The 23,035-nt window shown below is 46.0% G+C and overlaps 1 protein-coding gene across 1 annotated transcript in view; it reads left to right on the forward strand.

Moving 5' to 3' along the window:
* The window catches only part of BCL7A (BAF chromatin remodeling complex subunit BCL7A), a 158,760-nt gene that overhangs the window by 107,710 nt on the left and 28,015 nt on the right, over nucleotides 1-23,035 (forward strand). The window contains exon 4 of the mRNA XM_069619594.1: nucleotides 12,476-12,640. Coding sequence (XP_069475695.1) covers nucleotides 12,476-12,640 — 165 coding nt within the window. The remainder of the gene's footprint in view (nucleotides 1-12,475; nucleotides 12,641-23,035) is intronic.

Raw genomic sequence — 23,035 nt, forward strand, 5'->3', positions numbered from 1 at the left:
GTGTTTTAACCTAGTGTGAAGGTCATTTGGAGAGGAGCAGTAGGAGTAGTCCTGCAGGTCACCTGAGTCTCCGGCCATACATCTATCAAGGCTAGTTCTGTCAGTTCAGTATTAAGAGACGTTGCTGCCGGGGAGGGTCGAGACTTATGTCTATATAAATAAGGCATCTCTGTAGGGGGTTATATAGGTGGTCAGTGTTGGAATGTGTGCTGGTATAGCATGGTTTGGGAAATAGGAATTTACTACAACTACCTCCACGCTACCTATGTACCCCTTAAGGATGACGTATCGGCCCTCAGTGTCTTTATCGCAGCTTAGGCATTGAAATGGTAGTGAGCCATCAGCCCATGTGAGGACACCTCTTGCGTACTTGGAGTATGGGGCCCCATATACTGCACCACCCCAGTATTTTACTACAGCCTCCTGCTCTTTGCTTGTCAGGAGGGCTATCGAAATCTTCTTGCGCTGGAGGTATGACTTAACCCTGTTTCTACGTATGTATGTACCAAGGCCCCTCACATTCCATGTCATAATTTTGATCTGTGTCATGTTTCCATACACGTTTTTCCAAACAGCAAGCACTAATGTTTGTGTTCCAGAGCCTACATGAATGTGGAGCTGCCAGCGGCGCAGTACCTGTTTCGAACAGCTACCTTTTTGCTTACTTCTATGTTCTGTGTAGTGTAGAGAACAAAAAGCATCAAAAATCATTTTGGTTGGATAAATCAAACTAAACTTCAACAACCAACCCCGGAACATGGGGTTCCAACTGAGCCCAACAGGTATGGTCTGCTTGGGCTTTCTGGTGCTCGCTTCCTAGAGCAGGCACCAGCCAAGAAGTCCAGCAGGGGTAGCCTGCTAACTGTCCATATGGATTGGTGGGGGTGGGGAGTGGATTCCATCGGACCTCAGTGGGCTGGGTCCCTAGCTCCGGCATAACAGCTGCTACTTCAACGGCATCCTTCTTACCTTGTCATAAGTTGTAATGCAACTGTAGTCGTCCTGTTCTCAATGTCTGGGCATTCCATAGCAATATGGTGTAATGTCTTTCGTCAATGATTGCATCTAAATGGCTGTGTCCTTTGTTCCCTGATAAGTAGCATCCTCTTACGTGTCCAGGTTGTTGTGTTCTAACTACATCATTACTGCCTCAGGGCTTTCGAAAAAAAACTTTGATTTGCCGTCATATACCACTTTAAGCCTTGCAGGGTAAGTGAGCATGTTCCTTATTCCCTTCTTCCGGAGCCTGGCTTTCACTGAAATGAATTGGTTCCATTGTTGCTGTACTAGGGGGGTGTAATCCGGGTAGATGGATACTTTTCAGCCACCGTGCTCAATCTCTACACCATCTCTAGAGAACTGCAGCAGTACCTCTCTGTCTCTAAATTTCAGTAATTTTACTATAATCTGGCAGGGATGTGACCCAGGTGGGGGCTTCTTTTGGAGAGATCGGTGTGCTCTCTCTACTGCAAATCCTTGTGACAGTTTGGCCGGGCAAACTGCCTGCAGGAACAGGTTTTCAATATAAGTCATAGGGTCTCTGCCTTCTGTATCCTCTGGTATTCCAAGAACCCTGACGTTATTTCTGCGGGAACGAACCTCTGCATCTTCAGCCCTCTGTTCGAGGAAGCAAGTTTTGCTTTCCAGTGATTTCAGCCTGTCAGATAAGTAGTGGTGGTTTCCCTCAGCTGTTCCTCTGCGTTCGGACTCTCTGCTAAAGTTCGCACATCATGGCTTAGTGACTGTACATCTATTATAACCTCATCTATGTTGTGTTTGTAGAGAGGTTCTCAGGGCTGAAATCGCTGCTAGCACCTTATCTTGCTGCGGGTCCGAAGAGGCTTCTTTATCCGTTATTCCTGAACTGCTCTCTGCTGTGGCTGATGCCTGCATCTTCCCATGCCCTGCAAAGGAGTCCATTATACTTCCTTTCTGTTTTGTCTTTGTAGTGGGCATATCGTCTGCAGGGGCAGTTGCTGCTTGTCTTATCGTCAATGTGTCTCAAAAGTACTCTGTGGGCACTTCCTTGTTGCCTCCACATTTTCTGTTGAGCCCGTTGATCAATGCAAGCGTGGTGTAGTCTAGCGGTCTATCGCTATGATTTAGCCAGCGTTCTGGTGTCCATCGCCTGTAGCCCTGCACTACTGCCACTTGAACAGTGACTTCGGTACCCATGTGTTTGGATGGGTTATATTTCCTTAGTAGGCCACTCTGCTGGGTCTCAAGCCGAAAGAGGTATGCTGCTACGTGAGCTTTTTGTATGGGCGGCACTAGCACGAGCGATTAACGGGATGGGGGAAGCTGATCTGGTCTCGTCGGGGACGCTGTTCACTAGTACAACAAGCTGACTCCGTAGTTTAGCAAATACTGAAGGGCTTATCAGGGGCAGCGTCTCACACCCAACCAAATGCCCATCCAAAGGGTGCCACTCACCGTACCAATCAGCTGGGTAGCAGCGTTGTTGTTAATAGTCTGCAATAACTGCCTGGTAAGCACAGGTCTGTAAGGATGACTGCAGAGGTTCGTCGTATTTGTGTTAGCTAGATGAGTCAGTTCCCTGCACGGTGTAGAGGGATAAGGCTCTGCACCGCTGATTTGGTCACTGTTGCTTTCTTCCAGCGTGCGTTCCACAAAGGCTTATTATCTGCCGTTTCACTCGCCAGGTGTATTGCAGTTTCCGGCAGAGGCTGCCCAATTCCAGGCCTTACACCAAGTAGATGAGCCCTGAACTAGAGCTCCGTCAGCCAGCTGGACCATCCGTTCCCTCGGCAGGTTCCCCTTTGCTTCGGACAGGCGCACGTCGATCGGAATGTGCAGGTTAGGCTGACAATGTGTGTATTCTCCGTTGCGAGCGTTTCAGCAGCTCAAATGCATTCAGCCTCCTGGCACTTATGGCTATCTTCGGAGCAGGAGGTGCCGCTGTGAATTGCCCTTGCAGTTTTCTAGATGTGGGCTTAGTTACAGCGGCTGGGCTTTTACCTAATGTCTTTGTTGCGTGCCTTGCAACGTGACCCCTCTTCCTGTAATGCTCCTGTACCTGTGTGGCTGCTGATCGTCAGCATCCGGGTCGGCGTGCAGTCAGGTCTGCCAGGCTCCGCCGCTGCGTCCAGGTTTCCAGTACCCTCTCGGGGGAGTTATTGGGCAGCGCACCAAGTTGTGCGTCGGTAGCATTCAAAGTTCGGCCTCACCAGTGCTCGGACACCACCGGGCACAAAGGGCGAGGGGGGGGGGGGAGTTTTTGTAGTTGCTACAGTATGGTGTTATTCTCCATGACTGTCAATGTCGTTCGCTCGTTCCGTGGGTCCTCTTCAGCATAGCTTCAGCAGAGTGCGGCTTCGTGCATGAGCCGCCATCTTGCCTGCATTTCTCGGCACGCTCGTACGGGTTCGAGTCGGTCTTTCAGACCCTCTGTGGCCGTAAATATGCCCAGGTTTACACGATCCAGGCAGCAGAGGTTGCCAGTTGACTCGGCAAGCAAGGTACAAGAAAAACATGCTAATAAGTGCCGTTTACAGGGTCTTCGTAAAATGAATGCCGTAGCTCGCTGTAAACGCAGCCTTACAGCATGATCTCTAGGCCACGCCCCCCCAAGTGCAATACTGTCCTTGTTATTGAAGTCACTTCAGGGTGTAGGAGAACTGTATTAGCATATCCAAAGAGTATTCACCAACATCATTGACTGTTAAGGTATTTCAGAGTTTACTCCACAGCTCACATTTACCCCAACCTGTGTAGTACAGACCTATACCAAAAGGTGGGTTACCGAATACCAAGCAGGTAAGTCTCGTATGACTGCACCAATTCTTACCCAACAGGTGGATACCTCGATTCCCTTGCTCCTGCACATTCTTGAGGCATTCTGTGAAACTTAGTGCTTCGCTCTTATCAAGGTTCACCTTAAATCCTTAGTTAAATTGCTCCTATTAATATTATAGAACACCTACAGAAAACTGGCCCCTTCTGGTGGGGCAAGCTGACGTTAAAGTACCTGGGCATACATCTAACACCACACAGTTGAAGGTTTTATCAGGGGAATTAGCCAGAGTTGTTCACAGCGGTTAGGCCTGATCTGGGGTCATGGGGATTGCAGGCGATTTCATATTTTGGAAAGGTTGACACAATAAAGATGAATGTCCTGCCCCAGGCTGTTGCACAGTTTTCAAGATCTGCTGGTAGCAATCCCCTCACAAGTGCTGAAGAGTATGCAGCAGGATATCTTATCTTTCATCTAGCAAAACAGGAGGGCCAGGATAGCGAGTGTGACACTTTAAAGGCCTATGGGCAAGGGGCATCTAGCATCAAGCTTTTAATCGATACTTTCAAGTTCAGTCCTTTGAATCTACCAAGTCAACCTTTGGGGTGGGGGAATGGCAACTACAGCAATGGGCAGTGCAGGCAAATAACAAGAAAACTGCCACCAGGTCGCTCACCGAATTTTAGAGGATCACATTCTCTGGTGGCAATTCCGTTGGGTTAATATCCCATCTGTATGCGTGTCTGGGTACCAAATAATGTGAGGGCTCTACGTCTTCTGTCCATGCCTGGCGCAAAGAGCTGGGGGGTACAAATAACGGAACGGAGGATAGCACAGGGGCAATGCGCTGGTCTTGGAAGCAAGACCACGCAGAGCAACAGAGGTTTGAATCCTGAATCCGAGCTTAGAAACCGAACTTGGGAACGGTATTAGGCGTTCTATAAAAAAAAATTAAATGTACATTAAAATTAAAATCGAAGAGACTTGGCAGGAGATTTGCAGATGCGTGCGTAGATCCACCCAGTGCGCAATTAGCGGAAAAGGTCTTTACATTTTGGACAAGGGATTACTTGACCTCAGACGGAACAAAACATATAAAATGTAAGGAAGCCATTGTATCAACAGTAAGACGACAGACGCAAGTGATCACAGTTCAATGGTGTTCATTGATTTTAAGAGTTTGAAAAACGCCTATCTAATCCGAAATCTGCAGATGGGAGCAAGCTATGACGATCAAATAACGCATTCCTAGTGGTGTCTTGTCAAAGTGAAAGGGACTATACTAATAAACCTATTGCCAATCCTTACCTCTAAATATGAGTAGTGTGGGGGATAGTGTTTATGACAAAAGAAAGAAGTGTTCAAAAATGATATGTCGGGATGTTCAGGCTGTTGGCCTCCCTTCCCCATGTTTTCAGCACGGGACAAGGCAATTCACTTGAGCGTAGCACAGTCTCTGCATTCTTTGGCACAAGGATATAGTTCGATCGTTAGCGTCAGGACCTTCTCAACACAAGTCTCTTTTTTTCTCAAAGTCTCTTCATTCAGACGGTCTGATGCAACCAAAAAAGTTCTTTAACTCTTTGGATTTTCACAAGTATTCACTTTAGGTGATTCCCTGTTTACCCGGATCCCCTCATTCGGGCTCAGATCCTTCCACAATGTTCGCACGGTCCACCCCGGCTCCCCCTCAGACGGGCTTCAATCAAGTATCGAAGACTTTGGAATGTGCACAGGGTTTGGCCTGACCCCTTGCAGGACCACTTCAATTCACAACTTATTAAATTCAAGGCCTTTTGGTACTTTCATCAAGCAAAGTTCACATTCAATGTTGCAAGCACTCTAAACCACAGATCAGACTTTTGCTGCTTCAATTAACTCACCGGCTGGGTTGTGGAGTCTCCCTTTATCGCGTCTGGTTGATGTTGGAGTCAAAGCCTGTTACCCTGTATCGCCTCCCCAACTCTGCCGTACACCCGGGAGGGCCCGCTGGTAACCTTGTAGCATTGTATGCTGTCTTTCTCCTTCTCTGCTGGGCTGGCTTGCATAGCCCCCTTGGCTTCTATGCGGTAGCGGTCTCTCGACAAAGGGCTTTCACTCTCCAGCCTCCTAGATTCAGCCTTCTGGTCTCTCGCTCTCCTTTGCCTCTGTCCTGGAAGTACAGCCTTTTCTCTGGTGCTCTGCCTCTCTCTCGACTCCTTAGGGTCTCCCTCAATGGGGCCCAGACTCCTCTTTCACAGTTTTCAAAATAAATGTTTTTGAACTTCATATTTGCTCACACTTCTTCCATCCCCAAAACAGCACTCTCACAGGATTAGGAGCAAAAAGGGGATCTTCTGCTTGAGGTCCTACACCTTCCCCTTAAAGGCCATGTGCTCTCTGGTTTGGCACAGGGGAGGAGCTCCGATGTGGGTGCCACCAGGTGACCCTAGCCGCCGCTCGTTTGGCCTCCTGGAGGCACATCTTCGTCTCCACACTGCAGCCTCGCCTGTGCTCACCAGTCCAGTGTCTAAGCAGTTTTTCCTCCTCCAGGCCTTCCAGGTTTTCTCTGGCAACAATGCCAGGCATTCAGCTACATCAGATTTTTTTTTTTCTTTTTTTTTTTTCCCCCATTGCGCATCGGAATGTGCAGTCTCCCCAACCCTGCCGCCTTAAAAGCTACGGACTTGAATACTAACTGCAGTTGCTGTTATACCTCCGTACTCCATGGACCTCCATTGCGACCCACGAGGGCTCTAAACAAGGAAAGATGGCTGCAGTGTTAATCCTAATTGCACGCACAACCTTTGGCCATCCAAACACCTAGCCTGCAAGCGGATTGGCTGCATCTGTATTCTTAAGACAATACCGTAGCGCCGGCAAGCGTAAGTCGGGCCACAATCTAAGCTGAATCGAGTTGAGAGCACCCCTTACAAGTACACTGCTCTATTTCTTTTCCCCATATCCATTACCCTCACGTTCGGCCCCCTTCACTTACACCCGGCATTAAAGCCTCCCTGCCCGCCCCCACTCCCAGTGAGAGCCAAAATCCTCGTTTCTGGCCGAGCCACTCCCCATATCCATTACCCTCACATATGGATATATCACTTACACCCGGCGTTAAAGCCACCCTGCCCGCCCTCACTCCCAGTGAGAGCCAACATCCTTGTTTCTGGCCGACACCACTACCACCAAACCTGCACTCTACCTGGTGCATTCCCCTCCTCCCCTCGTTCACCTATTCCCCTGGAAGCTCTGGCAGCATTCGAACTGTACAAACAGAACCTGTTCAACTTCGATCCGTGCGGTGAGGCTTCCATTGACATTGCCCATTGCATCTGGTATCTTGACTGCTGTATGTTATGTTGTTTCGTCCCTCATCAACGTTGACTTCTTATTATGTCTGTACTTCTCTCTGCATGCTTTTCAATCCATTCAGTTGTCTCTAGTACACAGCTCTGCTTTAGCATTAACTTGCCTACCGTGACAGTTGTCATGCCGTACTGTGCTACTTCTATATAGTAGCATAAACTGGTCCCTGGCAAGCTGCCTATTGCCACTGCTTCCTCGTAACCTCACAACTAACATTGTCTTTCTGCACCAGGGCGACGGATCCTTAGATCACCGTATGCAGTTTGCGTTAATTGGCCATTAGCTAATTTACTTACATGTTCACATTGCTTCTTCCATGCATTGTAATTGAGCTGACCTAGCCACATGCTGTTATTGTTAACATGTGAACTTGTGCACAGAAATCCTAGAATAACTACCTTGTGCTGCTTGCATCCCGTAATACTATTGCTCATCAACATGTTACTGTGAACCTGCCTTAGCATACTCAGATAAGTTGCACCCTGTCACTCCTCAGCAGCATGTTGTTACTGTGAACCGGCCTTGGCATACTCAGACAAGTTTCACCCTGTCGCATCTACTATGTACTACTTGTGGCTTTCTGCATGCTGCACGTTCGTAATGTTAACCTACCATCTAACCTAGTCTAACTCTTTTGTGCTGCTCTTACCCGGTATTGCTCCACTGTATGCTGCCAGTGTTATTCAACCTATACTGAACCTAGACAAATCGCACTGTGCTGCTTGTATCCTACATTGCATCACAGGTGCTGCCACTATCCTCTACTGTATTACTGTTAGCACTCCTGTCCCAGTGTGTATAGGCAAGCTGTTTAGTGCTCCTGCTAGTCATGTACCCACTGCTGGCCACTAGATTGCCCAACCCTTGTATTATCAGGGCTGTACTTTCTCTAGCATGAATAGCCACACCAACCTTCATAAACCTATCCAATACCGTGCCACAGAACACAAGCATCACTATCAGGATGTCTCTTCCCCCATAAATCCTCGATCACGCTCTCTATGAGTTTGGTATTACCTCTGGCAGAGTCTATTAAACCCACAACATTCTTGCCACATTGACTACTAGACTCTACTAGCCTTACACAGAAGTGTCTTTCACCTGTCCATTACCACTGCCCACTCTCCCCTTCTCAATGGATTCAACTTTTTGCTACTAGACCCACTCCGAACCAACCCTGTTCCACTAGTCTCAGAAACCTCAGGCTTGGATAAAGACTTAACGTTGCCTCACAACTACCAACCAATCTCTCTGACAACCCATACCTTCACGCAGAACCCAATAAGAGAACCAAATTAAATCCCAAAGTCATCTCTTTTTCTAACAACTCTAGCCTTCATTCTATCTCCCCTTTGCCTAACCAGCCTGACCCACCTTACATTAAAGGGGCACTTGTAAATGCTAGGTCCATAACTGCCCACGCACTAGACATTGCTGATCTTATTGTCGCAAACCAATTAGATTTCCTTGCCGTAACGGAAACATGGCTGCATTCCGCATCCAGCCATACCTTGTCACTAGTATTACCTGGCAACTACACTATAATAAGGTCAGACACAGAACTTACCGAGGTGGAGGCCTAGCCTTTATTGCTAGAACTACACTGGGACTTAGCGCATGCCCTCTACTCTCCTTCCCCTCCGGAGAACTTCTTACAGTCAAACTGGCACTTTCACCCACACGCACCATAACCTTACACCTCATTTATCGGCCCACGGTCCTATCTCTTCCTTTGAGGAAGATACCACATTACTACTCTCCGCCAACACTAAGCCCAATTCCCAGATCATAATACTAGGAGATTTCAACCTAGGTCTCAATGACAACAACGCCCTAACTTTGGCCAATACCTTCACAGAACTGGGCTTCACACACTGCATTACCCTCCCTACCCACAATATAGGTAGAACATTAGACTGGCTTGCCGACTTTAATTGTGATAACAAAATTATCGCCAATGAACAATGTGCCTGGACTGACCATCACATAATCTCTTTCACTATATCTGTCAAGCCTCAAGCTACCTTGAAGCCCATAGCCCCACCCTTTCTGACTATAAATAAGCGTAATATAACTGTGGATAGCCTGCTACCTCTACTCCATCGTATTACTGACTTCACACCTTCTAGTTCAGACCCTACAGTGCTGGTTGATCTCTATAACAATATTATTAAAACAGCTATTGACAAAATTGCACCTCTAAAAATGCGTAAAGCGAAACCCCAAACGCACCTGAACTCCTGGTTTACCCTCCATCTCAAAGCCATTCACAGTGAGAAAATAAGGGCAGAAACCCTTTGGAAGACCAACCTGTTGTAGGCTAACAAGGAAAAACGGACTCTTTTATCTTTAAAGAATTTAAGAAAGAGATACCAAAAAAAGACACCTTCAATGACGGGATCAACAAAGCTAGCTCTTAACACCAGAGAACTGTTCACCATTCTAAAAGAACTAGAGTCACCTACTCCCCAATCAGAAACCTGTACCAAGGACACAAATTGGTGAACTAACATTCAAACTGCGCTAGCTAACAAAATCTCCCTCCTACAAACTAAAATTGAAAACAAAAAACATAACATAGCTAAGGACTTATCTGTACCTAATTCTCACTCAACTCCTGAGAAATCCTGCAACCGCTTTCACTTCACCCCCATCTCCGTCAATGGAAGGCACAGAAATAATATCATCTCTTAAACCTTCAAGATGCCATGGCGACCCCTGCCCAGCACTCTATCAAAGAGGCTGCCAGATAACTAGTGCCTTTCATCACACACATTCAACTGATCTCCACAGCACCACACCTACCGCTAAGAAGCAACTATCATGCAACAACCCCACCAGCTGCACACATACCCGGTGCACCCATGCACTTTACGACTCTCTCTCAACTGACTTGAACTGCGGTTCCCGAGGGCGTTCAACCTACCAGCGCCTTGAGATCATACCAATGATACATAAGGCGCTATATAAATGCAAAATAACATAACATAACTTGCCTCATAAACTCCTCCTTGGCCTCTTGCTCCGTTCCCACTAACTTAAGACACATAGGTCCTCTCACTTCAAAAAAAAAAAAAAACATCTAGATCTCCTCTTACCAACCAACTACAGACCTGTAACCACTGTCCCCTTCCTTCTTAAAATACTAGACAGAGCTGCCTACCTCCAGATACAGTCTTACCTAGAAACTAATAATCTCCTTGGTTTGCGACAATCTGGATTTAGACCAAAACACAGAACAGAATCGGCCTTAATTGATCTAAAAAATCAAATGGACAACTTAAGACAATGGGAAACTGGCTCTCCTCCTCCTTCTAGATCTCTCGGATGCCTTCAACCTAGTTGATCACAAGGTCCTGTGCAACCAACTAGCCTCCGCTGAACAATTTTCCAAAGGAAGCCACGGCCTGGATTCAGTCATTCCTAGATAAACGTACGATTAGAGTATTTTCACCTAACGCTTCAGCCAAACCCATACTTACCACTTGCAGAGTTCCACAAGGGTCATGCGTCTCGCCTACCCTATACAATATATTCACTAAGCCCCTTTTTCGACGATCTTGATAGCCTGGGTGTCATCTACACAGACTATGCAGATGACACTCAGATTCTCATACCCATCACTGGCGATTTACGAAACTGATTCTACCCTCCTCAATAAAATATATCTGATTATCCAGGCATGGATGGCCACCCATGGCCTCTGTCTGAATGACGATAAGACGGAGCCTCTCCCCATCGGATGGTCAGTAAAACTAAACAACATAAGTAATCAGTTAAAATCCTTCAATATCGATGGCAACATTATCAAAGTCTCCAGTGAGGTGAAAACCCTGGGCTTCTACCTCGACTCTGTACTTGACCTAAAGAGACAGGTCAATGCCACTTCCTCAGCCACAGCATACATTTGTAAGCGAATTAATGCTTGGAAGCCCTTCCTCTCTCCACAGCCAGTTGTACCAGACTGGCTAGAGCTCTAATTTTATCAAAATTAAATTACTGCAACGCCTTATTTCTAGGCTCCAGTAAATACAGCATAACCAAGCTTCAAACCCTACAGAATAATGCTTTAAGATCAGTGTTCAACATTCCAAGAACGCAGCACATCTCAGATCTCAGACGCAGTACCAACTTACTGGCAGTCAAAGACAGAATAAATTTCAAATCTCTAGCTCTCGTGCATGAATGTCTAGTCAATTCCGCCCCTAAATATCTAGTTGATAAATTTTTCCCAAAAACTTCAGAACACCCCTTGAAATCTATACACTCACACTGCCTGAATGTACCCAGATTTAAACTTCAGAAAGCAGGTGGAAGTAACTTTCCAGTGATGGCTGCTAATCTGAGGAACTCATTACCCGTCAACCTCGGAGTAGCACACTCCTACTATAGTTTCAGGAAAAACACGAAATTTTGGCTCCTGTTCCTTGATGTATAAATCTGTTCTCAGCTCAAGCTCCTTGTATATATCTATATGTAACACTTATTATGTGTATATATTGCCTTATCACTGGGCTGTATGTAACCGCGCCCAGATTCGTTCAGGTTTGGTGCGCCATATAAATAAAAACAAAGAAAGAAAGAAATAGATTCTGTAAAAGTGCTGTTGAGATTATCATATTATCACTGAAGTGATTAGTAATCTGTAAGCATTTAGAATTACAAATGTCCCTTTTTTAAATTAGAATCGACTGAATTGTTGGAAGGGGCACCTAGCGACACAAGGGAAGGGTGGGCCGATAGCCTACAGACCACCCCCTCATTTTAAACGCTATGTCATGTAAAGATTTCAAGAAGTCTTGTTTGTAGGTTTTGGTGCCACGCAACAAGCTTGTTCACAGTGGACACTTTTATTAATCAACAAGAAATAATAAATATGTATGAATAAGGAAATGTATGTCTCTGCTCTCATAATATTTTGAAATGGCTTAGAAGAGCTGCCTGAGGCACCGTTCAAATCTTCAGCGATTTCATAAGCCTCAAGTTGCACTCCTCACATCCTTTTATCTCAGGTATGGGAAAAACATTGGCCAGCCAATAGACCATAACACGTGATGGAAAGGAGTGTTGTATTCTACAGGGTGGGGTCCAAATTAGTGGCTTTCCTGCTAACTAGAGAATTCTAGATGTGTCTGCTGAGTGAGGGGACTATGTAACAAGAGTCTTTGTAGGGGGGGCAGAAAGATGGGGGCTAAAGGAATTTTGTGCGAGAGAAACAGCAAACAGTACACTTAGCTCTTGTATTCCACCAGTTAAAATTGATCTCTTGCAGATACCTGTAGAACAGAACCCCTTTCTCATTGTGTTGTGTTCTCTTTAGCCCCATGATGCTATGTGTGTTATATTTATAAATGTTTGTTATCCTTAAAGATGATAACAGCAACCAGAGTTCCTTAGCGGACGCATCACCTATAAAGCAGGAAAACAGCAGTAATTCGAGCCCAGCGCCGGACCTTAATTCCTCAATAGTTGATGGTGCTGATGGGAAGTCTGAAGACACTCAGATAAATGTGAGCGAGCTGAATGACTCTGAAGGTAAGACAATGCAGCTTCTGTCAAGCTGTGGTTTGTGAGGTGCTTTTTTTCTGCATGCGAAATTCATCTCTAGATTGAATATCACTTGCATGTAAACTATTTGATAGATTAGTGTTGTATTCTTTTTGTCTCATCACTGTGCGAGATGAGCACAACTATTTCTAGGGGGTTGAATCTGTGAACATTTTGATGGTGGCATTTCGCTACATACGTGGGTGTTTTTGATTGAGAACCCCCTTGTCAGTGGAAGCCTTTGATACTCTATTTGTTACTCTGCATAACATTTAAATGTGCAGCAAAGACATTCAATTCCAAATGTTAATATATACGGGTGATACATGCACAGAATTCCAAATGTGGGTTCATTTTTAATAGAATTCCAGGGATTGAATAAAGGATTTACTGCACAATGTGGTACCTGGAAGAGGTAAACTGGGGATTTTGCAGAGACCCTGCTCGAGTCCTAGTTTCTTGACATCCATAGTAGAAACTGTTCAGAAACCACTGTGTGGGCAGCACCAGATAGGGAACATTTGTTGTTTTTGCTCCTGCTTATGCAAACATGCCCCTCCACGATCCATTACAAAACCCCTCTACCCATATCGAGAAATATGGCTGCTGTTGCCAGTGTCAGGATTCCAGTACGTGACGTCATCCTGTCGGTGTTGGCTTCAGGGTAAAGATTGAGTGCATTTACCAGACTTCTGAATCCCTGTGTTCTGATTGTGAGCTGTTAGAGAGGAAATATGGAGCTCCTATGCCAACCCTTCTCTTCTGCCTGACTTCTAAATGGCAGATATGCAATGTAAGCCCTCTTCTGGCAAATGGCTGGATCATACCTTAATTGTGAGTCAGAGGAAATGGGCGTGATGCCATTGAAATCTGCTGCCATTCGTAGAGTGCTCATCAAGAGGACCAGGACAAGCATAGTGCACCTTCTGGGCAGGAGGTTTGTCTGGTGGGATTCAAGGAGGGAATTGTTCTCTATGTGAAGCTGGAGCTGTTTGCAGCAAGCAAGCGCAAGGAGCTTATGAATGAATTGGCGGTCATTATTGGATATATTCTAGTTGAGCAGAGACAAAGTCTTAGTTAAGCGAGTGGTGCACAATGTCCAGGAGGTGATGTAAGATTGCGGGCCGGAGGCTTTTGTAGATTGTTTCTGGACAGCCATAAAAATGGCAATTGTAGAGCTTACATTTGGTAAAAAAAAAGGTTTTGACTTGGTTGTTGTGAGTGAAGAGAGAGAAGCAGGAAAGGGTAGTGATTGAGATATTTTGCATGATAATCATGATCTTGGTGTGGAATCTAGGTGCCAAGTTGTCATACCTTGGCTGGGAGTGTTTATTTTGGGGACCGGGGATGTCAAAAGTTCATCAATGTTCTTGTTGAGCTCTGCTTGGAAACATTTGACTTCAAAGATTGTGTTATGGCCTGCCCCCTAAGGAGAAGGACAACACAGGGATGTCCTCTCTCCGCCCTATTGTTCACACTTGCCATTGACCCCCTTGCAATTCGACTGAGAATGGACGCTAGCTGGTCGGAGGTTCCGATGGCCTTCTGGGGAGAACGACGGTCTCTTTGTATGCTGATTTTCTTTTGGTATACATGGGAGACCCATCACTTGCCTGTCAGAAAATTACTCATACACTGAATGACTAGCGGACTCGGGGTAAACTAGCAAACGTCGATTTTCTTTCCGATACAGGGATCAGAAAGGGCTATCCCCATAGCTACCCATATCAGGTGTTTAGCACCGGTTTCAAATATTTAGGTTAACGAGTGGGACTGACCTTACGCACTTTATACCTACAAACCTTCATCCTGTTGAGCCTTCCTGATAAGGTGCGTATTAGGCCTTTTTACGCACAGAAATCTTGTCAATACAGCCCTTTTAATTCTTCCTTGCGTACCACTTACACAGGCTATTTATGGCAGCACGCATAAATCATGGAGTTCACTGGTGAGAGCCTGGCCAGCATTAGGCGCAAATCCACTCTTTACTTTAGCAATCCACACAGTTCCTTGAAAGAAGCAACTGAGAAGTCCTGGTCTGTTAAATTATTTTTAACACTCTCCTCTGTTAATGATTCTATCAAGATAATACTTTCTGAGTAATGTAAAATGGAATTTGTGTTTTTAGTTCACTTTGCTCAACTGCCTGCCTTTTGTAGGTTAAAGTGTTATTAAAGCATCTTGAATCATGAACATGCTTTTCACTTTGCTTTAGGGAACAGGAAGTATTGTGTAAAAATGAAAATGGTCTTAAACAAGGGCTGCATTTCTGCTATATTTTCCATGGTCTTAATCCGCTTTAATAGAGACAGCGCAGTTGCAGCAGCATGGGCATTTCATACTTTGTTTTCTTTTCAGGAGAGCCTCTCAGCAAGCATTTGTTTGGCTTTTGTGAGAAGGAAAAGCATTTTTGCTCTTACATATGGAGATGTTTAAAAAGAAAATATCTTAACATTGCATGTGTTCCTGTGCATGAAAGGGCACTATACATAGTATCTTTTCTTAGAGAGCAACAAATAGATAGGCATGCAGTCTGAACTTTAACTCCCTTTCTGATCACCCACCCCAAGCAGGTATAATGGATGCAGGTAGAAGCAGTGCTGTATATATTTTCAGTGGCCCCGATTGTACCGGTACCTCTCAACAGGGTTGCTATATATTCAGGGAAAGTAGCATAATTTATCAACAGGGCTGCTATATACGCATGCCATGGCACAATGCCAAATATTCACAGCAGGGCTGATTCTCAGCAGGACTGCTGTGTTTTGGGACAGTACCTGAATTTCTTAACAGAGCTTCTGTTAAGAAAGCACGAACATTTGTTGGCATTTTCTGCAGTGAACTAAAGTACAGAGCAAGAACAGTGTCTGAGCTCTTCCCACCAACCTCTGACAGTGTGAGAAGATGGCATTGCTGTCATATACTTCAATCCTGTTTACTTGGTTTTGCGCTTTTCAAAATATCTGCTTCTCCCATGTCCAATTACTGATTCCCACTGCCAAAAATCTAGCACATTTCAAAGCCTCATTATGAATCTCCCGACTAATGTAGGATAGTACAAACAGGCCAAGAGCTTTTGAAAAGCCATTTTTGTCGGGCAAGCTCCACATGGAACTGCCAGTGCCCTAACCCTATGTGCCTTTCAGTGTCAACAGCCTGTTGGGAAAGTCAGCTCTGTGGTTCAATAACCCTACTGCAGAGATTGTGTAACCTGTTAGTTCACATCCTGTTGATAGATGAGTTAATGAGTCTGAATCAGAGATGTAAATTTAAGATGCAGATAATATTCAATTGTAACAGAGTTGACTTAACTGTCGACTTATCAAAAGGACAACTACATTTTCAGTGATTCAGAACTTGTAATGGCTAAGAACACACACCTCATCGGGGCTGCTATACCTGTGATGGCACAGAACAGACGCATCTAATTGGGGCTGCTCTACTTGTAATAGCTCAGAATAAGCACATCCTATGAGGACTGCTATACTTGTAATGGCTCAGAACACACCCCTCACTGGGGCTGCTATACCTGTAATGGCTCAGAAGTAGAACACGCACATCGCATGAGGACCACTATACTTGTAATGGCTCAGAAAACACATCTCATGTGGGCTGCTCTACTTGCAATGGCTCAGAAGAAGCACATTGCATGAGGACCACTATACTTACAATGGCTCAGAACAGACACATCTCATCTGGGCTGCTATACTTGTAATGGCTCCGAACACACAGCCACTATGGGCTCTTATACTTGTAATGGCATACAGTGTTGGTAAATCATCTGCATTCAAGCAAGTGCTGCATCTGGTCAGACAAACCTTTAATAATTCCTACCCTAATGGCCAAAAGAAGGTTTGCACACATCTAAAAAGGAGCACCCAATGGTAAAGCTGCAGTAGATTTTTAAATAGAAAATGCATTTTCAGCTTTTAGGATATTTATTGGTGCCATGTTAAAAGACAAACAGGAGAGGAAGAGCAACTCTGAAACTAAGCAATACAGGAAAAGGTGCAGTGGGGTGGGGGGGGGGGGGCCGAAGGGGCAGAAAACATACTAGACAATCCAAAACAGGAATTCGAACAAAAGGAAGAGAGCAATGAGCTATGTGATAGGGCAACAAAGAAAGCGAGAAGGGAAACAGTTAATAATAGGACAAACACACAATGGGAGTGAGGGATAGAAGCAGAGCAAAAGATACATTTAGAGACAGTAAAATGAAACACAGAACAGAAGGTGGGGAGAGATGGAAATAAAAGGCGTAGCAACCACAACTGAGAAAATTAAAAAACAGATATAGCCAGAGTAATGACAAGAAAGAGGAAGAGGAGTTATATCAACCGATACAGCAAGATATAGGAGGGAAACGGCAACAATAAACATGTCCATAAGTTGTCTGACTCCTCCTTTTGGTTCACCACAAATCCCACATTTCTGAAATTCTACAGAGTGATATCTGCAGAGATATAATGCTTGTGCACAGATGGCACTAAACTCAACATATTATCCCTTGAGGGCAAAATGACCAGCTATTGTTAAGTCAGGAAAGCTCTGAAAACATACTCCTCTGAAGCAGCTTTAGGTAGCGTTAACAAAGTTTGAGCATGTGTGCTTTTGTGTCTCCCTACATAACCAGCTGCTCATTAACTCAAATGTTCACTTAAATCAAAATGATGAGACCCGTAGCAATGCTTGCATTCGTCAGAAGGGCTACCAGACATTACTTACAGAGTGGCACAATAGACATTGACATGTAAATCCACAAGTAAGTGGAAACGATTTCCATCTTCGAGTCTCCAACACAAAATAAATACTTAAAATTGAATCATGTAGGGACAACAAAATAGCTTTGCAATGAAGTGCAACCCATCCTTTCCTCATCAAACAAGATGTTTGAACTGCATTGGAAGATAGAAATTTCACACACTGTTGCAGTTAAATTACAAGGTGCTACAGCAGATCTGTGTACAATGTCTAAAATGAAGCAGGAGATGCGCCAATTTAATGCTCAAGGGGATTCAGAATCCTTGTGATCGATATTGCAAGATGATGACTCATATCCAACCTAAGATAGTTGATCCCAAGCAATCACTGGAAGCATTGTTCCCTTCCATCAAAAACCTCGGGAACAGACATAGGCGTTAAAACCTGAGGTTTTTAGACTTTCTTGAAAGGACAGAAGTAATACATTTAGTATTAGACACTACACATGTTTCACTTGGTCTTCCTGGTGATTGTGAAGGAGTAAATCATCCTAGACCATGTCCAAGTCTGACCAGTCCATGAAGGTTTCAAAACAGCCCAGGGATGTAATCCTGAAATTACATTCCTACACTGCCCCTCGTGAGCCTCATGAGAACTAGGTATCGTCTGTTAACACAACAGACCATTCGTATATTCCAAGACATCTTGATTTTTACCTTGCAAAAAGCCAGGCCTTCAGACCAGTGGCTGAAAAAGTAAGGTAATCTAAGGTTCCCAATATCGATGGAGCTTTTCGGAAAATAAGTGCACTGTATTAATATGGAAGCAATGTCCATTATAGGAGTAAACCTGCAAGCGGCAACAGAAATACAATGACCCGATCACAGATGGAGGACAATCCCTACAAGGCATAAGAGAACTTGGAGGCAAAGAAAAAAGGTCTACGCCACATAAAGAAACAAGTGGGATTTATTTATATATTGAACATTTATTGAACATTTATAAGGCACACTGCAACAAATGGTTTTTCCAGATGCCACAAGACAATAGGAGGCGGGGAAACAGGGGACATAAACAACGGTCCTACTAGGCCTTGTGCCGTTCGGATCGTGCAAGTGCAATAACAAGAAGTGAAAGGGGGAAGGGGAGTAGTGGTGGGGGTAAGTGAACGGTCGGGGGTGGGGGAATAAAGGCATGGGGGAGAGGAAAAAGGGCCCAGGGGCTAGGAAAGTACTGGGGGGGGGGGTAGTGGGACAAGTGCCAGGGGATGCCGAGGGTGGTCCACCGGCTAAGTGCGAGGAAGGGGGGGTGGACCAGACAACGGGAGGGAAAGCCAAACCCACCAGGCTAGTCAGGGAATGGGCCCCAGAAGGGCAGTGCTGGTTTGCGTGGTGGTGGTTCGGGGTGCTGGTATAGACTGGTCAAGGGGGGCCTCGTGCTCTGTATAGCAGATGAGGGGCCAGTCGCAGTGGCAGGTGGGGGGATGAGCAAGGGAGGGCGAGAGGGAAGGAGGTAAAGAAGAGCAGGGTCTTCAGAAGCTTCCGGAACTTAAAATGGTCTGGCTCAAGTCTGAGACGGGCAGGGAGGCCATTCCAGAGTGAGGCACCTGCCGAAGTGAGAGATCTACCCCACACTCTCTGCTTGGGAAAACATCTGATCTGCAGAGAGTTTGAGCTAGAGGACCGAAGGGCTCAAGCAGGAAGGTATTTAGTGAGAGTTGGATGTAGCGGAATCCCAGGCACTAGAAAGCCTTGTGGATGATGCAGTGGGTCTTGAATTTGATCCTTGCAGCCACTGGGAGCCAATGGAGAGATTAAAGGGCATGTAGAGATGCAGTCCCTGGGCTTGAGGCCAAGGATAAGTCTTGCAGTCCTATTCTGGTTTAGTTGAAGGTGTCGAAGAGAGGAAAGGGGTAGATTGAGGAAGAGGCTGTTGCAGTCGTCCGGCCTGGAGAGAACCAGAGCTGTAGAGACATTCGAGTTTCTGGTGGAAGGTAAGGACGGGGAGAATGCCTCTGAGGAGGTGAAGCTGAAAGTGGGCCTTCTTTGTAAGGTCCATAATGTGAGGGGAGAAAGAGAAGGAGAGGGAGGGAGAAGGAGAAGGAGGGAGGGAGGGAGGGAGGGAGGGAGGGAGAGAGAGAGAAGGAGAGGGAGGGAGGGAAATAGAGAGAAAGAGATATATATATATATATACAAAGATGACACCAAGGATTTTAGCCTCACAGGATGGTGAGGGGAAGGAGACCCATGGAGGGCAGCCAGAGAGTGGAAGGGAAGCAGGGAGCAGGGGTCTCTATGACCAGTATCTCGATCTTACTGGCATTAAGACAGAGATCATTAGCCATGCATCATGCCTGAATAACAGTCAGGAATGAGAGGGGAGGAAGAAAGGGGGGCATTCGAGGGAAACTTGAAGAGCTTTGTCATCAGCATAACACTGGAAATGAGGAGAGAAGGAGGAAATCAAGTGGACCAGAGGGGTAAGGTAGATGTTGAAGAGCCAAGGCGATAGGATAGAGCCTTGAGGGACGCTGCAGGTAGAGAGTGAGATGGAGGGGAGGCAAGGGCCCAGTTGCACCTAGGAAGGTCGGTTAGATAGGAAGGAGGTCAATCAATCCAGGTGCTAGGTCCGTGATACCAAAGGTATTATGAAGCTGCTATATGAGGGTGGCATGATTGGCCGTGTCAAAGGCAGAGGACAGATCAAGAAGGATGAGGAGAGTTGAAATCAAGGCTTGAGAGCAGGTCTTCACAGGTGTTCAAGAGAGCAGTTTCTGTGCATCTGGATGCTTTAGAGCCGGACTGGTGGTCATGGAGACAGCAAACAGATTCAGTGTGGTGGGTCAGTTGGGAGATGGCCAACTTTTCCGTGAGTTTGTCTAGGAAGGGGGTTAGTGGAGATAGGGCGGTAGTGAGCCAGACAGGGGGGGTCAGCAGATGGCTTTTTTAGGAGAGGGTGCACAAGGGAGTGCTTGAGGGATTGCGGGATTGTGGGAAGGAGTCAGTGGCAAAGGAATGGTTACAGAAATCAGCCAAGGCAGGAATGAGAGGGGAAATGTTGTCCTTGATGGTTCTGGAGGAGCAGGGAAGTTTGGAGGAGACTTTCATAAAGCGGACTGCTTTAGAGACCTCATCTGGTGCTATGGGACGAGAAGAAGGAGCGTATGGGGGAAGGGAAGAGGGGGGCCAAGAGAGGCCTGAGAGCAGATAGGGAAGTAGGGGGGTTGGGGGTAGAGGAGAGTGAGGACAGGATGTCCTGTGTTTTGATTGTGAAATGGGAGGACAGTGCAGTACAGAGGGCCTGCGATGAAGAGAAGTGGAAACTGCGGTAGGATTGGCGAGTTCCTTACAGGTCTAACAGTTCACCCGTATTGTTGGAGGACCCAGAGATGCGGGCTTGGATGTGGGCCCTCATCTTGGAGTGGATGGAGAGACGGTATTGCCTTTGGAGCAGGCGACAGGCCTGTTTATCAGTGGATGTGTTTGAGGCCCTCTGGAAGAAGAGTGTCGAGCACATTGACAGAGATGACATTGAACCACGTCTCAGTGAGGGCTAGAACGTCAAGGTCAACGTTTTCAAGAAGGAGACCGATGTCAGAAGAGTGTTTAATGACAGAATGAGCATAAGTGGAGCTGGTTGCCCCCTTTGAACGTTTTCCAAGGAGGGGTGTGGGGATGTGGTACAACCGTCAGTGGTGGCAAAGGATCCAGGGGGGTGGTAGAGGGAGGAATGGAAGCGAAGGAAGGAAGTTGGTGAGAGACAGGAAGACGCCTATCAAGGAGGAGGAGGATGGGCTGAGAGCCCTGGGCCTTGACATTGCCATTCAGATAGACATTAATGATCCACCTAGACGATGAAAAGTGTGCTAAGAGTACTTCCCATCTGGTTCCACCATTAATGGGGGAAGAAGAGAAATGTGAGAGGATTGAGACCATATGGGGGGAGCCCATAGGTCCTGAGAGGGGACAACGGAGAGGATGTCAGTGATGGTACTAGAGGATGCATTGACATAGGTGTCAGTGGTGGGCGCTTTGGAGAGCAGGAGTGCTTCCTTCAACTTTTTCTTTCCAAACTTATAGAAGAGGTGATAGAGTGGCAGTTAGAGCTGATAGGGGAGATGGCGAGCACCAGGCGGTGATGTGGGGGGAAGAAACGGAGAGAGACTAAACAATGCATGAGGAACTCACCAGGTGGCCTAGCAGCAGACAGGCGCAGATGAATCAAATGAGCAATAAGTAAAGTAATCGGGAGGGATAAGGCCTAGGTTACAGAACACAGCAGAAAGCACCACAACAGGAAGCGAGATAAGAGGACCGAGGAAAAAAGAACCAAGATACAGCTAGCAATTGCAAGCTCACGCATATATGATTCCATCGAGAGGGAGATGGCAACTATGAAGGCACTTCCAATAGTTTAAAAAAATGCTGATTTAACTTTCAATAGAGGTGTAAAAAGCCCAGCTATTACGCGTAGCAACCATTACAAAACGCAAACAGATTTGACTTTCTAAAACAAGGGTAAAAAGGCCAACTTTTAAGCACAGCCAGTAGTTTCAAACACACAGATTTCACTTTCAAAAGGAGGTAAAAAAGTCTAACAAATAAGCAGAGCGAGCCATTATCGGGCAGCACACGGATTAGATTTTGATGGCCTCGAGACGGGTTACAGGCTGAGATTAAGCAGGTAAGAGGCTAATGCAGAGTGAGACAGCACAGCCAAATTTAAAAAGAGGCAGCATTAGCAAGAACAGATTTGACTTTCCCAAAAGAGAGGGGGAGAGGCCCAGTTTCAGAAAGGCAGCAGTCGCAGAAACATATAGATTCGAATATTCTGGTCACAATGGAAGATGCAGACTGAGAGAGGGACAGTGAAGGGCGAATGCAAAGTGAGACAGAGGAACCCAGGGTACAGTTCGGTTGGAAGTCTAGTAGCGCAGACATAGAAAAAAAAAGGTAATGAAGTCACTGCGGCCGGTATGCATAGAAGATGCGACATAGTCTGTAGAGGTGAGCAGGCCAGTATGAAAGAGCGTTGATGATGGTGGTTTCACATATTAGATGCAATCCATGCGATGGCTAGTGAGACTTCGGGGTTGGGGCATATGGACTGACGGTCGCAACGAGAAATGGATAAGGGAGAAAGATGCAGGCTGCGAGGCGGAGGACGTGTGAGGGCGCACGGGGGGGGGGGCTGTTAGGAGGGGATTCAGAAGGAGATGCCAAAAGGGCCTGGACACACCGGGGGTGACACGGAATGGGTGAGGGCAGACGAAGAAGGTAAGAGGAGGGCCTTGCCAGTAGAGTGTGGCGAGCAGCATCCAGACGAGTATATTTTCATACTACTCTTCTAACAAGTCAATACAAGATGATGGTAACGATGCACGGTAATTGTTGTTTGAAGAGACTCAAGGATATGACTAAATGATGCATGAAACCAATTCTGATTGTGCCAGCTAATGGTTACATGCCTTTTGAGAGTGGGTGGCATACTCTCTCCCTTTGGGGGATCACCTGCCATAGACAAGCAAAGAATTCAAGGTTATTGTTTATTTATCTGCTAATTGTAGCTGGTAGCTGCATGTTACCCGTTCTTTCATTGAGGTTAACACATGCTTTGGGGCTTTGTTCAGAAATTATGGGGTGCAGGAATGCAGCTTACTTATCTGGACACGGACAGGACGTG

This window comes from Ambystoma mexicanum, chromosome 10 (genome assembly GCF_040938575.1).
Source record: "Ambystoma mexicanum isolate Mex_15411 chromosome 10, UKY_AmexF1_1, whole genome shotgun sequence".
Lineage (NCBI taxonomy): Eukaryota > Metazoa > Chordata > Amphibia > Caudata > Ambystomatidae > Ambystoma > Ambystoma mexicanum.